Source organism: Moschus berezovskii, chromosome 10 (assembly GCF_049115385.1).
Source record: "Moschus berezovskii isolate FMDL1 chromosome 10, NW_MosBer_1.0, whole genome shotgun sequence".
In the NCBI taxonomy this organism is placed as follows: Eukaryota; Metazoa; Chordata; class Mammalia; order Artiodactyla; family Moschidae; genus Moschus; species Moschus berezovskii.
In genome coordinates, this window is record NC_142469.1 from 16,996,354 (window position 1) to 17,013,279 (window position 16,926).

The 16,926-nt window shown below is 40.0% G+C and overlaps 1 protein-coding gene across 1 annotated transcript; it reads left to right on the forward strand.

Annotated features, from left to right (window-relative positions):
• Nucleotides 1-978: 978 nt before the first annotated feature.
• DDX43 (DEAD-box helicase 43) lies at nucleotides 979-14,993 on the forward strand. The gene is made up of 16 exons (XM_055433815.2): nucleotides 979-1,228; nucleotides 4,041-4,096; nucleotides 4,361-4,487; nucleotides 5,257-5,382; nucleotides 7,028-7,109; nucleotides 8,049-8,205; nucleotides 8,432-8,550; nucleotides 9,020-9,121; nucleotides 9,505-9,646; nucleotides 10,173-10,273; nucleotides 11,361-11,448; nucleotides 12,211-12,338; nucleotides 12,542-12,651; nucleotides 13,229-13,367; nucleotides 14,250-14,337; nucleotides 14,877-14,993. Exons 1-16 carry the CDS (start codon nucleotides 979-981, stop codon nucleotides 14,991-14,993), a joined length of 1,932 nt encoding a protein of 643 aa, XP_055289790.1.
• The last annotated feature ends 1,933 nt before the right edge of the window (nucleotides 14,994-16,926 follow it).

A 16,926-nucleotide genomic window follows, 5' to 3' on the forward strand; every position in this document is an offset into this window, starting at 1 on the left:
AGCAAATTAAATCCAAAGTAAGCAAAATAAATAATAAAAGTGAAAATTAAATTGAAAGCAGGAAATCAAAAGAGAAAAACCAATGGACCCAAAAGCTGGTTCTCTGGGGGAAAAAAAATCGATAAACCTCTAGCCAAGTTAAACTAAGAAAAAGAGAAGATACAAATTACCAATATCATAAACGGGTTTAAGATGAGACATCACTACAGACTCCATGGACTTTAAAAAGATAATAAAGGAATAATACGAACAAGTCAGACTATCTTCATTTCGTCTGTAAGACTTTAACCCACGAGACTGGGCACATCTCTGGACTGCAGCACTGCCAGTGTCACGCATGCCTGATGCAAGGCTTCCACCACTTGGAAGAGGGTGGCAGCCCCGAGGACCTTTGCCCCACCCGTTCAGGCAAGTTGCAGAGTGCTATGGCTTCCACCTTAAACACGTCTTAAAGTGCTGGTGAGGTAGGTTGACTCTGAGTCCACTGACACACCTAGAGCTACTCTGAAGGATCACGTGGGAGGATCCCGTGTGCTTGCCAAAACCTGTGGAAGCCTTTAAAGAATGTAAAGAGTACAAAATGTCTTGCTGTTCCCCAGAAATAAGACCATTCAAATAGGGATAATTAAAATAAACATTGTGCATTATGCTTTCAAAAACAACACTGTGAACATGACTGCTGCGTCTGCGTCACTAAGACGCGTGTCCTCGCGGCAGCCAGGCCGCATGCGAGCGCGGAGGGTCCAAGGCATCCGAGGCGGGCGCCGGAACGCCTATCTGCGCTCTGGCTCAGTGGCCGCGCAGAACGGAGGGAGGCCATTGGTCCGGCCCCGCTCAGGGCGTGGCGTCCGCCAATGGGAGGCGGCCGGGGCGGGGCAGCTGCGCACGGAGGCCCGAGCCGCGGCTGCGTGGCGGCCCCTTAGGACCAGCCTTCGAAGGCACTCCGAGGGTGCAGGGCCGGATCTAGTTCGCGGAGCCATGTCTCGGCCGGAAACTGGCGCCAACGCCTCCTCCGGGGTTGTTGCTTCCCGGCGGGAAGACGCGCTACCTCGAGCCCCGGATATGAGGCCGGCGGAGGAGCCGAGCCGAGGCGGTGGAAGAGGCCAGAGGACCTGCGCAAGTGGAGGTCAGAGGGTCCCCTTCGGCCTCCCGCAGCCTGAGGGTGCGGGTATTCGAGAACCGCCGCTCTCCTTCAAGCTGAAGAACGACTGCGTGGGCGCCGTGATCGGTGAGAGCCTAGCCGGGCCCGGGAAGGGGCGGGGCCACGGGGCGGGGCCGGGGCATATGGCACTCCCGCCCCGCCCACCTCACCTCCAGTCAGCTGCCCACGAGCGGGCTTGCCCCTCCCTCTGCCCCACCCCGAAGTTTCTGACGTCTCCTTTGCTGCCAAAATGGTGGCATTGAAGTCACCACTTGATAGTTGATCAGTTCAGTCAGTCAGTTCAGTCTGTCAGTCGTGTCCGACTCTTTGCAACCCTATGAACCGCAGCACACCAGGCCTCCCTGTCCATCACCAACTTCGGAGTTTACCAAAACTCATGTCCATTGAGTCAGCGATGCCACCCAACCATCTCGTCCTCTGTCATCCCCTTCTCCTCCTGCCTTCAGTCTTTCCCAGCATCAGGATCTTTTTAAATATGTCCCTTCTTCGCATCAGGTGGCCAAAGTATTGGAGTTTCAGCTTCAGTATCAGTCCTTCCAATGAACACTCACGACTGATCTCCTTTAGGATGGACTGGTTGGATCCCCTTGTAGTCCAAGGGACTCTTAAGAATCTCCTCCAACACCACAGTTCAAAAGCATCAATTATTTGGCACTCAGCTTTCTTTATATAGTCCAACCCTCATATCCATACATGACTACTAGAAAAACCATTGCCTTCACTAGACGGATCTTTGTTGGCAAAGTGATGTCTCTGCTTTTTAATATGCTGTCTAGTTTGGTCATAACTTTTCTTCCAAGGAGCAAGCGTCTTTTAATTTCGTTGCTGCAGTCACCATCTGCAATGATTTTGGAGCCTCCAAAAATAAAGTCTGTCATTGTCTCCACAGTTTCCCCATCTATTTGCCATGAAGTGGTGGGACCAGATACCATGATCTTAGTTTTATGAGTGTTGAGCTTCAAGCCAACCTTTTCACTCTCCTCTTTCACTTTCATCAAGAGGCTCTTTAGTTCTTCTTCACTTTCTGCCATAAGGGTGGTGTCATCTGCATATCTGAGGTTATTGATATTTCTCCTGGCAATCTTGATTCCAGCTTGTGCTTCTTCCAGCCCAGCGTTTCTCATGATGTACTCTGCATATAAGTTAAATAAGCAGGGTGACAATATACAGCCTTGACATACGCCTTTCCCTATTTGGAACCAGCCTGTTGTTCCATCTCCAGTTCTAACTGTTGCTTCTTGACCTGCATACAGATTTCTCAAGAGGCAGGTTACATGATAGTTTATAGAGACCATGATTTGGGAGAGCCAACTCTTAGGTTTATGAAATCTTTGGGAAAAAAGGTCAGATCTTTGGCAGCTTACCCCGAAATGAACAACAAAGACAGCCAATTTAGATGAGAAGGTGTAGGGTATTAACTTGAATATGATTTATCTGCTGAAAAACAGGGTTCTTTTTCTTTGAATATATTGAGTCTTACAAATCTGTTTTTGAAAAGCATTTAGAAATTATTGGAATTAAGGTTTGCCCCCCTCCCCTTTTAAAAACTGTGGTAAACAACATTTTACAGTATTGTTGACTGTGCGAAGTTTTTGTAGTAGGTGTGTAGAAGGTTTTCATCTTGCATGACTGAATCTCCCTATCAAAAACTCATTTCCCCTTTCACCTGTTTCCCCATCGTCCCTCCTACCCCCATCCCTCCAGCAATTGCCATTCTACTTTGTTTCTGTAAGTTTGAGTACATGAGACACCTTGTAGAAGTGGAATATGCAGGGGGGTTTGTTGTTGTTGTTATTGACTCATTTCACTCTCAAGGTTTATCCCTGTTGTCACAAACGGCAGGGTTTCCTTTTTAAGGCTGAAAACTTGCATTGTATGCATACACCACATTGTCTTCATCCAGGCATCTGTTCACAGATCCTTAGGTTATTTCCACCTCCCAGCTATTGCGAATAATGCTGAAATGAATATGGGAATGAAATCCTAGTTTTGATTTTTTTTTTAAAGGATTTTAAAAATGTATTTATTTAATTACTTTAGTTTTGCTTGTGCATGGACTTCGTCTGTTTGCGGAGAGTGAAGGCTCACCTTGGCTTGTTGCAGGCTTCTCTAAAGTATGTGGGCTTCAGTAGTTGTGGTGCATGGGCTTACTACTTCCTCTGAGGCATGTGGGATTTTCCCTGACCAGGGATGCAACCCGTGTTCCCTGCATTGGCAGGTGGATTCTTAACCACTGGACCACCAGGGAAGTCCCTCAATGCTTGTGTATTAAATTCCCAGAAGTGGGATTGCTGGATCATAGGTAGTTCTATTTTTAGTTTTTAAAGGAATCTGCATGCTGTTTCCATAGTGGCTGCATCAATTTCCATTCCCATCCACAGTGCACAAGGGTTCCCATTCTCCGTGTCCTCACCAACTTGTTAACCCTTGTCTTTCTGATGAGAGCTGTTCTAACAGGTGATACATCATGTGGTTTTGATTTGCCTATCCGATGATTTCATCATTTTTTTATATACATGCATTGGTCATAAATAAATCTTCAAAGAAGGGTCTATTCAAGACCTTTGAACATTTTTTTAACTGGAATTTTTTTGGTTGAGTTTTGTGTAAGGGTTCCAATTTATCCACATTCACTTATCCAGTTAGTCGTTGCTTGGGCTGATGATGAATCCTTTGTATCTAGGGAAAGGAGCCTCCTATCACCCATGCAATTTGGAATAGAAAGCTTCCCTTTTAACAAACCGAACGTGATTACTGAACCCTGGGAGCCTTTGTTTGGATGATTTGGGAAGAACTGGAGAAGGTTCTTTAGGCAGAGTAGATAGTAGGTTCCTGTAATTGATTTCATTTTTAAAAAATTCTTTTATTTTAAAAACAGGTCGTGGTGGGTCAAATATAAAAGAGATCCAGAGCTCAACATACACGAAAATACAGGTAAGTTTTCTGTGTTCTTAAATCATTAAAGAGGGTGACTTATGGTCATTCCTAATTCTAATTTTTGTCCTGTTATTAACATATGGTGGGATAAGTTGACAAAGTTTTTCATACTTCTTTTTAAGAACTCATCTAAGTTGTAGTGCATTCATTGTGACTTAGATGGTGATTGATGGCAATCCTGTATTTCCTTTACATTTTTATACTACATGAGGCTGAGTGCTGGAGGGAACTTGTCTTACCTGCTTTTCCCCTTAAATCTAGATAATAAGAGGGTATCCTGAAGCAGAAGTAAGAATATTTGGCACCAAGGCAATGCAGAGCAAAGCAAAAACAGTGATAGATGATCTTGTTAAAAAACAAGAAGAATACAAAACAGAACCCAAACTTGGTAAGTCTGTTTTGCCCCCTAGAGCCCGGTAAAATTTTAAATGTTTTATTCAGTGCCATAAGCCATATTATAGCTGTTTTTCCTGATAACAAAGCTTTGGCTTGCCTTCGTTAAATCTAGAATCCAGAATACTTTTCCTCAAACTGAAACACATTAATGTCTGTGGTTAAGTCTAGCAGTTTTACTTTGAAGTAAAACAGAATAACCTTTTAATACACTTTGCTGTTGATAGTAGAGCAAGGGTTAGTCCTAGCCTCCTGTCTATGGTCATTTCCCTGGAATGTGACTTTGAAAACTGCTTAAGTATTTGATATTTTTAAAAAATCTCAAATATACTTGAACTAGAGAGAAAGCCATTATTAAGCCATTTCCAGGAGAGCCTTGTATTCAGCTAGCAACCTTGCATCTTGGTATTTCTTGGGAAAGTACCTCTAAAAAGCCTCTAGGATACTAATTCCTTTGTTTATGTGGGGTAGCATCAGTCACACAGGATTATTATAAAGATTTAGTGATGTATGATTTATTAGCAGACACTCAGCTCTCATGCTTTTTAACTTCTCCAGTAATTTTTTTTTTTGCCTTTCAGAAATGTGAAGTAAATAACTGACAAACCATGACTGGAATTGTCATGACACTGTTGTACTAAATTTCTAAATTTTATGTTTCAGGCATTATTATTGTTGGGTTATTAAAACAGAAAATTGTAAAATGGCTTGGGATTTTATATTGGTAGGGTTTGTTTGGAAACTGATGAGGAATTTTTTAACAGGTGTTGCTGCTGTCCAACTTTCGGATGGAAAAGATGCAATGAAGGATGTTTCAGGAGATCAGAAATTGATTGATTGGGATAAATTCCGAGAAAACATTTTGAAATGGAATGAGAAAAAGTGGGCAGGTTAGTGCTGGATCCCAGCATTTTTCTATAGTATACTGTTCCTCTTAATTGAGGTTTTTAGCCTTTGTAAATGGAGAAGGCAATGGCAACCCACTCCAGTACTCTTGCCTGGAAAATCCCATGGATGGAGGAGCCTGGTGGGCTGTAGTCCACGGGGTCGAAAAGAGTCAGACACGACTGAGGAACTTCACTTTCACTTTTCAGTTTCATGCATTGGAGAAGGCAATGGCAACCCACTCCAGTGTTCTTGCCTGGAGAATCCCAGGGATGGGGGAGCCTGATGGGCTGTCATCTATGGGGTCACAGAGTCGGACACGACTGAAGCGACTTAGCAGCAGCATCAGCCTCTGTAAAAAAGTGTTGCTCTTAGTAATGAAATCTATATGCAAAATGACAGTAGAATTTGAAATGCTATATGTAGTGCCTAGGGCATGATAGTTTCTATGTCTGTGTTGTGGTTTATGTTATAAATGGGAGGTTAAAATTTGATATCTCGTCTTCTTTGAGATAACTCACAGCACAAGTTTAATAAAATTAGAAAATTGGGATAAAAGGGAAATGAAGTGAGTAAACTTGCCAACCATAAGTTAACATTGTGCTGTGACTGAGCAAAAGTTGATCTTGGAGTTTCTTAATCAAGAAGGGCAAAATAAAATGGGGAAAACATTTAATAAGTACATACAGTTCTTGAGGAAACACATTTTTAAAATTCTCACTTGGAATTATATATGAAGTATAATGTTCCATATTACTCATTGAATTTCAGAGTAAATTCAAGCTTCATTTGATTGGAATGAGACAGAAAAACAACACCATTTATTTAGAGTTAAGCAGTGACCATTCGGAGAAGGCAATGGCAAGCCATTCCAGTACTCTTGCCTAGAAAATCCCATGGATGGAGGAGCCTGGTAGGCTGCAGTCCATGGGGTCACTCAGTCGGACACGACTGAGCGACCTCACTTTCACTTTTCACTTTCACTCATTGGAGAAGGAAATGGCAACCCACCCCAGTGTTCTTGCCTGGAGAATCCCAGGGACAGGGGAGCCTGGTGGGCTACGGTCTATGGGGTCACACAGAGTTGGACATGACTGAAGTGACTTAGCAGCAGCAGCAGCAGTAGTGACCATTACTATGTGACTATAGTGGTCAGCCTGTCCAATGCCATCACAACACAAGTGTTAGAAGATTTGGCGCGGAGGTAGGGGACAGGAAAAGGATTTAAGTTTTGTGGAGTCCTGGTGAGCATTTAAAAAAGAAAACAAAGTAGCTTCAGAGAATAGAATAAGGGTAAATATTTTATTCCTTAACAGTAATGGGATGGATCTTCAAAGCAAAGAAAGTTAGTCTGCTATGAGAAAAGATTCATCAGTTGTGATGACTGAGTGTCTTGTGAAGCATGATTTATTTCATTTTGTATTTAATTATTCAGGATCTCTTTCTTGGGTGAAAAATGTAATTGAAAGACAAACCCAAAATGGAGATCTCCTAGAGGCTGGCAAAGTATAGAACAACTGTCTAAAATCTCCATGTCTGAAAGGTGAACTTGATATATATTTTAGTTTGATTTCTATTGCTTTGAATAAATAACAGTAAAATGTGAATTCTCGTTACTCATCGAAGTTTAAATTTTGTTTTTTTCCCCAGGTTTGCCTCCAGTTAAGAAAAACTTTTACATAGAGTCAGAAAAAACAAGTTCAATGTCACAAGAACAAGTAGACAATTGGAGGTGGGTTAGTTTTAATACTTTTTAGTATGTGTAGAATTAGGCTAGTAAATTAGCTCACTCAGAAAAACTTTAAATGATTGCATTTGAAACTTTAGCTTTTGTATTCAAAATAAAACTTGGTTGCCTCTGAAATCATAGAGACTGCTAATCTGTACAACTTTTGGCAAAGAGGGAAAATGGGCTGTATCTGTGTCTAGAGTAGTTACTATCCATATATGGTTATTAAACACTTAAAATATAGCCCATATAATTGAGGAACTGAATTTTAATGTTTAAAGAGAGACATGGTTAGTTTCTGTCGTATTTGGCAGTAATTTTATAGAATTATTTCTACAACTGTTGAAAATCATAAGAAATTGATCTGATATCTATCTGAACAATAGAATAATTTCTTACTTTTAAATCCTTATTATATGGAACTAGAAGTTCTAATGGTAACATTTTTTTCTATTAATATCTTTTATAAAACTAAGATAGTATGGTACAGCAGACAAAGCAGTTATTCTAGGATCGAGGTAGGGCTCTGACCATGGACAAATAACCGAAGACCATCTGTCCAATGAGAGTCATTCCTACTTCAAAGGATTGCTGAGGATTAATTAAGGAAATGTGTGTGAAATGTTATAGGCCCTCAGGGGTTTGCCAAATCTGACTTTGATTCATGAAGCATATAATTTTCAGGTTCTATTCTCAACCTTTTCATGAAATTTTCATTGGCTTTCATGTGTACAATGTAATTATTTTTATTCTCTGGAACTGTTCTGGTAAAAAGATGAACTAGCTTCTATTTTGTATTACTTTTTTATTATAATTTAACCAACAGTCTGATTTTAATCCATTGCTGTTGAATTTCTAGATATGCCCTTAATGTTGGAAAAAATTTCTTGCTTGGGGAGTAAAGTGATCAAAGCCACTAATCCTTGTTCTATTTTCTTAAAGGAAGGAAAATTATAATATAATTTGTGATGATTTGAAAGATGGTGAGAAACGTCCTCTTCCTAACCCTACTTGTAATTTTGAGGATGCATTTCACTGTTACCCTGAAGTTATGAGAAATCTTCAAAAGGCAGGTTTTCAAAAGCCAACACCAATTCAGGTTTGCTTTCTTTAATTCTAACATTACACTGGCTCTCCCCTTCCCCCACCAGTTTCTGGTCATTTGAACTTATAACACCAGGGACAGCTGTCTCTTATAAGCGTCCTCCCAGCACACCCACCACTGCCTAGCACTCCAAATGTTGAGAAGTTTGGGGCTGGGAGAGGAGGAATACTTGACAGAAAGAAATGCACTTTTTATTTTAATATTTACCATTCTGTTCTAGTCACAGGCGTGGCCAATCATCCTACAAGGAATAGATCTGATAGGAGTAGCCCAGACTGGAACAGGGAAGACATTGTCCTACTTAATGCCTGGATTTATTCATATTGACTCCCAACCTGTGTAAGAATTTCTACATCTGGGTACTCTTTAGGGGTTTAGTAGATAAAAATTACAAAAAATGGAATGAATGTTTCTTTGATTGCACTGGTCTAAGGGCAATGCCTGGTCTCAGGGAAAAATAACTTTCTGTTGTGTGGGTGGATATAAATGGATGAAACGTTTTCAGGAAGCAGCAGGTAGTATCCTCCACAAGTATTCACAGTGAGATGTTGCAAACAGTTTGTTCAAATGACCGCGTTCAGTGCAGTCCTCTGAGAATGTCTGATACAGAAAAGCACTGGCTGTGTTCCACGAGAAGGCTCATGTCTGGGTCTAGGATTCTTTGGTCAGGCTGTTTTTCTTTTTATTTCTCCACTTTTTATGAGAGGTGCATGTTGATGACTTAGATGTTTATTGCTGCCGATTTTGAAGGCACTGGACGAAGGTCCTGTGTGCCTGAGATGGATACTGATGTGCTTTTTCTCCAAAGAGCCAGGAACGGGCCTGGCATGTTAGTCCTCACCCCAACTCGTGAGTTGGCTCTGCAGGTGGATGCCGAATGCTCTGAATACTCGTACAGAGGTCTTAAAAGGTGAGTTGCTTTCTTTGGCCGTCCCTGCACCATTATTTTAATCCTCTGTAGCTTCATACATCCTCCTCATTGTTTTCACATATAATGAGAAGCCGATTGGCTCAGCATGTGGCCAGGCATTGATTACCCCTCATTCAGATTGACTGTAGCTGGGGTGGTGGGGTCAGGTAACGTGGATTTGAACATGGACCTTGTAGGACATATCAGTGTGGGTTGATGGCTATGGATCATTCTCAGAAAGGGGCCAGGACTATACTTAGCCTGATACTTTTGATTTATATACTTTTCAAAATTTTATACCCCAAATGGACTTAGGTGTTGGGATTTTGAATTGTGATGGGGTATTCCCCACCTGAACATGAACCTCTGTATTTTTTTTTAAGTGTTTGTATATATGGTGGTGGCGATAGAGATGGACAAATAAAAGACTTATCGAAAGGTGTAGACATTATCATCGCCACTCCTGGAAGACTCCATGATCTACAGATGAATAACTTCGTGTACCTGAAAAGCATAACCTACCTGGTAATCTGGGAGCAAGGGTTTGGGGCCCTGGGAGGAAGAAATTAGCTCTCATCAAACCTTTTAGAATGGCTGTCCATTTCGGAATAGCTTTAATTCCTAGGAATGCTTCTCATTCCCTCCAGTTTGTTAAAATACACATTTTAAAGATAATTCCATTTTAATATTTTATAAATGTTAGAAAATGCAGATAAGTACAAAAGAATTCCACATGAATACTTTAGACATTTAAATTATATTTTCATTGAATATATTTAGAAATTTATTTGTTGTCAAATCAATGGAGTTGCAAGTACACATAGCTTAGGTAGTGGAGGAAATGAGAAAGTTATCTTAATAGTCATAGGGAAAGAACAAATATATTAGCTACCGTCTAAATCTAATCTAGCCCTTTTTTGGCTTTGCTGTGTGGCTTGCAAGATCTTGGTTCCACTACCAGGTATCGAATCCACATCCTCAGCAGTGAAAGCACAGAGTCTTAACCACTGGTCCACCAGGAAATTCCCCTAATCTGGCCTTTCTAATGCAGGTATTAGATGAAGCTGACAAAATGCTAGATATGGGATTTGAACCCCAGATAATGAAGATTTTATTAGATGTACGTCCAGACAGGCAGACAGTTATGACAAGGTAGGTTTATGTTTAATTTGCCAGTCTGCAAAGTAGAAACCAGTGGAACAGAATTCATTTGATTTTAGAGCCTTACTTAACAGTATTTTGAGATCTGTTGGTGAAAGATATGTTATCATTTAGTATAGCAACTCAGTGCAACAGTTTAACAGTGACTATTGGGTTTCCTGAATTAAAAATAAGATTTTTATGAAAACATCCTGGGGAGACTTCTATAGGGGGTCTCAGATTAGAAAAAGTAACCATCTGTCCTTAGGGGTGAATATTTGATCACAGAACACTTTTTAGCCAAGATAAAACTGAGGCAGGGAAGAGTATGTAACTGGGGAAATACACTAAATTTATTCATTTTGTTTCCTAAGTAAACCTTGTTAATTAGTATGAAAGTACAGAAGGTGGTTGTTTTCATAATATATGACTGAAGAAACATCTGAATTTACATATCCAATCATCATTACAGTTAAAATGTTTTTATTTGGCTCAAGCTCTTGGTTTTGTCTGCCAACAATGTATGAAAGGGCTCCCAGGTGGTGCAGTGGTGAAGAATCTGCCTGCCAATGTAGAAGATGCAAGAGACTCAAGTTTGATTCCTAGGTTGGAAAGATACCCTGGAGTAGGTAATGGCAGCCCACTGCAGCATTCTTGCCTGGAAAATCCGATGGACAGAAGAGGCTGGGTGGCTACAGTCCATTGAGTTGCAAAGAGTCAGACACGACTGAGCACGCACACACACACACACATACACAATGTATGGAAAACACTGGGTTTTTACTTTTATTTTTTACCATTTATAAAGGCCAAGAGAAAACTAATCTAACACCTGAATTCACTTTAGCTCCCCAGAGATGGGAAAGGTATACGTCTCCTTCACCTTTTGTTTATAAACCTATTAAACTTATTTGAAGATTTAATCTAGTAGCTTCTTTGAGCAGTTCATTATGAAGCATATATTTTCTGTGAAGTCAGCCTCATTAAAAAGTAGTTTGTCTTTCCTGGGTAATTTGGTTCATAGCATTCTTAGGGAAACTTAGTCATGTTTGATTCCTAATAAACATTTTAATGTTTTTGTATTACATTTTACCTCTAGTGCAACATGGCCATATGCTGTCCGTAGACTTGCACAATCTTATTTGAAAGAGCCCATGATTGTGTATGTTGGTACTTTGGATCTAGTCGTAAGCTTATTTTTAATTACTATTTATATCTTATTAATTTTGTAAATGTTTTGCCATTATAAAGTTCATTGGCCTTTCACTTCATAATTGAAATTGGCCTTTTAACTAATTATTAATGAAAATTGACCTTTTACTTAAATCAGTGGTAATTAATAACAAGTTGTTGCCTAGTCTCATTTTATTCGATTTCACAAAAGACAGGATAAAGACTTCAGAATCTATTTCATCTTGGGGGCAGAAAAATGGTAACAATGATATTTGGAAATTTTGTATTAAGTTGTCACAATACTTAATTGAAGCTCTTAGTGTCATAAGCTGAACATTGTAAAAGCTATAGTCATAATTTATGGCAATGCTTATTGTAAGCTTGGCCTCAACTCATGGTTATTCCTTTTCAAATGATAGCAACCAGTTGCTTTCAACTCATTGACGAGCATTTGAAATTCCAAGCTTATCTTGGGTAACTAAGTGGTAAAAAGTCAGATTGAGCTCTAAATCCTTGAGTAGGAATTGGAGATTTTTGGAAGAACTTGCCATTTTTTCTGCTGGCAGTTTATTAAAACATTTAACCAATGACAGAAGTAAGATGGATTTCGAGCCATTAAGGGGTTTGCCCATTAATGTTGATGTACTAGGATCTGTGAACTCCGGGAGTTGGTGATGGACAGGGAGGCCTGGTGTGCTGTGATTCATGGGGTCGCAAAGTCGGACACGACTGAACGACTGAACTGACTGACTGACTATCATCTGTGAATCTTTTAGGCTGTAAGTACTGTGACACAAAATATAATTGTCACCACAGAAGATGAGAAAAGATCACACATCCAAGCTTTTATCGAGAGCATGTCTCCCAAGGACAAAGTCATAATATTTGTCAGCCGGAAAGCTGTGTGAGTGTATTTTTTGCATTGAAATCATCAGTCATGTTTGTTTTAGCATTGTTTCTATTTTTATAATCATTTCAAACGAGGGTAGGGTGTATGTCTTACAATATGTACATTACTTCAGACTCTTGCCAGGGGAAGTAACTGTAATGGATGGATTGTGGTATGCAAATAAGCAATTAGACCCCTGACTTTATTTTTTGTTTTAGGGCTGATCATTTATCAAGTGACCTGGGTATCCGGCGTATATCAGTAGAGTCTCTGCATGGCAATAGAGAACAGAGTGATAGAGAGAGAGCATTAAAAAGCTTTAAAACAGGTACATTTATACAGTTAGTATTGCAGTTTAAAACTGCCCGATGCCTGGTCTTCCTGAGTGATAGCACCTTTCATGGAACCCATGTCTAAAATTTGCCTTCAGCTAACAGATCCCAGAACTAGCTCTAAATGTTAATCAGATTCTCTCTCTCCAGCTCATGTTTAAAACCTAGATATCAAGGTAAGAATTTGCAGTGGGGGATGGTTGTCTTAATTTAGTTGAAAGGGATTTATCTTTGACATGATTCATGAACCATTTGGATGGTGGTATTCTGTTGTAAATTGCCAGCAGTTAAAAAAGACTAAGTAGGGACTTCCCTGCTGGCCTAGTTGTTAAGACTCTTTAACTTCCAATGCAGGGGGTGTAGGTTCCATCCCTGGTTGGGGAACTAAGATCCCACATGCCTTGTGGCCAAAGAAAAGAAAGACTAAGTAACTCTTTCCCCATGCACTCTCTTTAAGTTTTTTTTTAATATTCAAAGCAGTAATATTTCACCTGATTAGCTAATAGGGAACAGATATGTCTTGGGTTGGTTTGTACCAGAATGTGTCTGTATTCTTTGGGTTTCATTCTTCAGGTAAAGTGCGAATACTGATTGCTACTGATTTAGCATCTCGTGGTCTTGATGTCCATGATATAACACATGTCTATAATTATGATTTTCCCCGAAACATTGAAGAATATGTCCACAGAGTGGGACGTACCGGGAGAGCAGGGTAAGTCTGTGGAACCTGCTCACCAACCCCAGAGAGACCCCTCATTCTTCTTCTATCCTTACCTTGAAAAAGAGGACCTTTACTTTCTCTCTTTGAGCAGTCATAAAACCCCTGTGATGTGCTGTTTGATCAGCTGCAGGTTAGATCCCAAATTGCTATTTCAATGGCTAAATGTTTTTTTTTTAACTGAAGTACGGTTGATTTACAATGTTTTGTTAATTACTGCTGTACAGCAAAGTGATTCAGTGATATATATATATATATTTTTATATTCTTTTCCATGATGGTTTATCACAGGATTTTGAATATATTAATAGTTCTTTGTGCTGTATGCAGTAGGAACTAGCTGTTAGCCATCCTATGCATTAAAGCTTCCACTGCTATCCCCAACCTCCCACTCCATCTCTCCCCCAAATCCGTCCCTCTTGGCAACCATGAGTCTGTTCTCTATGTCTGTGATTCTATTTCTGAGATAGGTTAATTTGTATCATATTTTCGATTCCACGTATAAATAATACCATATGATATTTGTGTTTCCTTGTCTGACTTCACTTATTGTGATCATCTCTGGGTCCATCCATGTTGCTGCAACTGGTATTTCATTCTTTTTTATGGCTGAGTAGTATTCCATTGTATACATGTACTACATCTTCTTTGGATGGCTAAATCTTAATGCATCATACATAGTTGGGCTTGTGAAAGAATTGACATTTTGCTGTCAGTTCAGTTCAGTCACTCAGTTGTGTCCGACTCTTTGCAACCCCGTGAATCATAGCACGCCAGGCCTCCCTGACATTTTGCTGTAGTTTTATTCAATTTTGCTAGCTGAATCATTAATATAAATTATAAATCAAATTATATTAACTTTTTCCCCCCTTGAAGGAGGACTGGGGTATCTATTACCCTTATCACTAGAAATGATTGGAAGATTGCTGGTGAATTAATTAATATTCTGGAAAGAGCAAATCAGGTGAGAATATGCAACTCTATTTTCTAAGGTTCAAGTTTCATTTATTCCAAGTACTGGGGCTTGCAGCCTTATAGGGAATACAGATAATGTGTGTTTTGAGGGTTGTAACGTGGCAAAGATGAAGTGCTATAATATGATATAATGTATAACTGGGGAGCCTGTTCTAATGTGAAAGAGCATCACTGAACGCTGCTGAGGAAAAGCCCAGTGGGTGGAGGCTGGAGAGTGTAGAGGAAGCAGGGCACATCCTCATGCCTCCAGAGGAGAAAATGGCAGCAGATAAAGGCACTGGGAAGCAGCTGAAGGGCCATGTGAGCAGGAGGGCTGCGTACCTGCTGATGGGGTTTTACCACCAGACTAGTTGTTATACCTTGAAAATTTCAGTGTTGACTATGCAGAGGAAGACATTCCATTCTGTTTGGAAGGTATCTGCAATCAATTGTGGAGATTCTCTATTTGGAGGCATTTTAGCATGTTATAGAAAAGCTGTTATGTTAAAGGAATCATCTCAATCCTAATAAGACATTTATTGGCTTCAGAGTGTCCCAGAGGATCTTGTCTCAATGGCTGAGAGATACAAAGCAAATAAACTGAAAAAAGAAACAGAAAACAAATGGGGAAGACCCCAAGGAAAACCCAGGAAGTTTTATCATTAATGTCTGTGTAGAAAAGTGGTACCAGCCTACTAAAAAAGGTAAAATTTGAAAAACTCATGGACTTTCAAATGTCTGTTTTCCTTACTTAGGTTCTGTTATTGTGTTTATTATGATCAGCATTATCTTAAGAGCCATTAACGTAATAAATCAGGTCTTATTCTTTATTTGGGGCCTATGATAAAGAATCTCCCTGCAATGCAGGAGACCCAGGTTCAGTCCCTGGATCAGGAAGATCCCCTGGAGAAGGGAACAGCTACACAATCTAATATTCTTAACTGGAGAATTCCATGAAACTTTTGAGCTTTCCTGTGGCTCAGATGGTAAAGAATCTACCTGCATTGTGGGAGATCCAGGTTTGATCCCTGGGTTGGGAAGATACCTGGAGAAGGGACTGGCTATCCGCTCCATTATTCTTGCCTGGAGAATTCAATGGAGAGAGGAGCCTGGTGGGCTACAGTCCATGAGTTTACCAAGAGTTGGACACAACCACACACATGCACCATGCCTCTGTTCTTTATCTGTTCCCTAAATTCTAGTTAATATGTCTTAGAATTATTAATTCAAAAGTGAGAAAAAAATCTTTTGTCTGGAGAGATCATTAAGCATATAATGGAATATAATGGAATTGGTGGGGGTGTAAATTAGTGTAACCTCTTACACCTGAGCAATTAGGTGGCAGTATATTAATTGTAGTTTTATTTTGGTTTTTGGCTATGCTTTGCAGGTTGTGGGATCTCAGTTCCCTGAGAGGATTGAACCCAGTCCCCAGCAGTGAAAGCACTGAGTCCTAACCATTGAACGAACAGGGAATTCAATTCCCCGTATACCCCTTGATCCAGTAATTCCCTTGGACACTAATATGCAGTACGGAGCCATATGAATAAACAATGGAGAAAATCACATAAGGGAATAATATCTGTAACAGAGAACTCCTAAAACTGAACGTAAACAACCTGATTAGAACATGCAGAAAGGACTTGAATGAACATTTCTCCAAAGACACACAAATGTCCAACAAGTTAAAGATGCTCAGCCTCACTAATCACTAGGGGAGTCAAGGATCACCCTGCCCTGTTAGGATGGCACACATCAATATGTGTTTTTTTGTGTTTATTTTTCAGAGTTCAAGATATTTCAGAGTTACAGTTATTTAAGGTACTGTGCAGGTATTGGAAACTTGCTGGCAGTATGAAGAGATATCTGAATCTTAAAATAATAGTGTTTAAAATGTAGAATTGAATATTTTATACTTTCCTTAATAAAGCAAAAAGTATTTAAATTTGAGTTGAAATTTTTTATGGATATTAAAGAATGTAGCACTAAAGTTTCACTTTTCAGTATCTTTATTAAAAAGATAAAGGTAAATTTTGTCTCCTGTAATGTTGCTATATGAAGGTCAGTCTAAGGGGTTTATTTAAATCTTGTTCAGATGTTGTCATAGCAGTGAAAATGTTAACACAGTAAATGTTTTTCTGTAATAAAAAGGCAATCTGGTCTGTCTTTCTCAATAATCTTTAATTCTGTGGTTACCATATCGTGTTTCTTTTTTTTTTAATTGGAGAACAATTGCTTTATGATCTTGGGTTGGTTTCTGCATACATCAGCATGACTCAGCCACGGGTACACGTTTGTCCCTTTCCTGCTGAAACTCCCTCCCTTTCCTGCCCGTCCCACCCCTGCAGGTTGTCACAGAGCACTAGGTTGGGCTCCCTGTGCACAGAGCATATTTCCGCAAGCTCTGGTTTTGCGTGAGGTCATACGTGTGTCTCCATGCTGTCCTCTCAGTTGCCCCCACCCTTTCTTCCCCCACTGTGTCCACAAGTCTGGAGTCTGTTCTCCACGTCTACGTTTCCATTGCTGCCTTACAAATAGCTTCATCAGTAGCATCTTTCTAGATTCCATACCCATGCATGAATATATGATATTTGCCTTT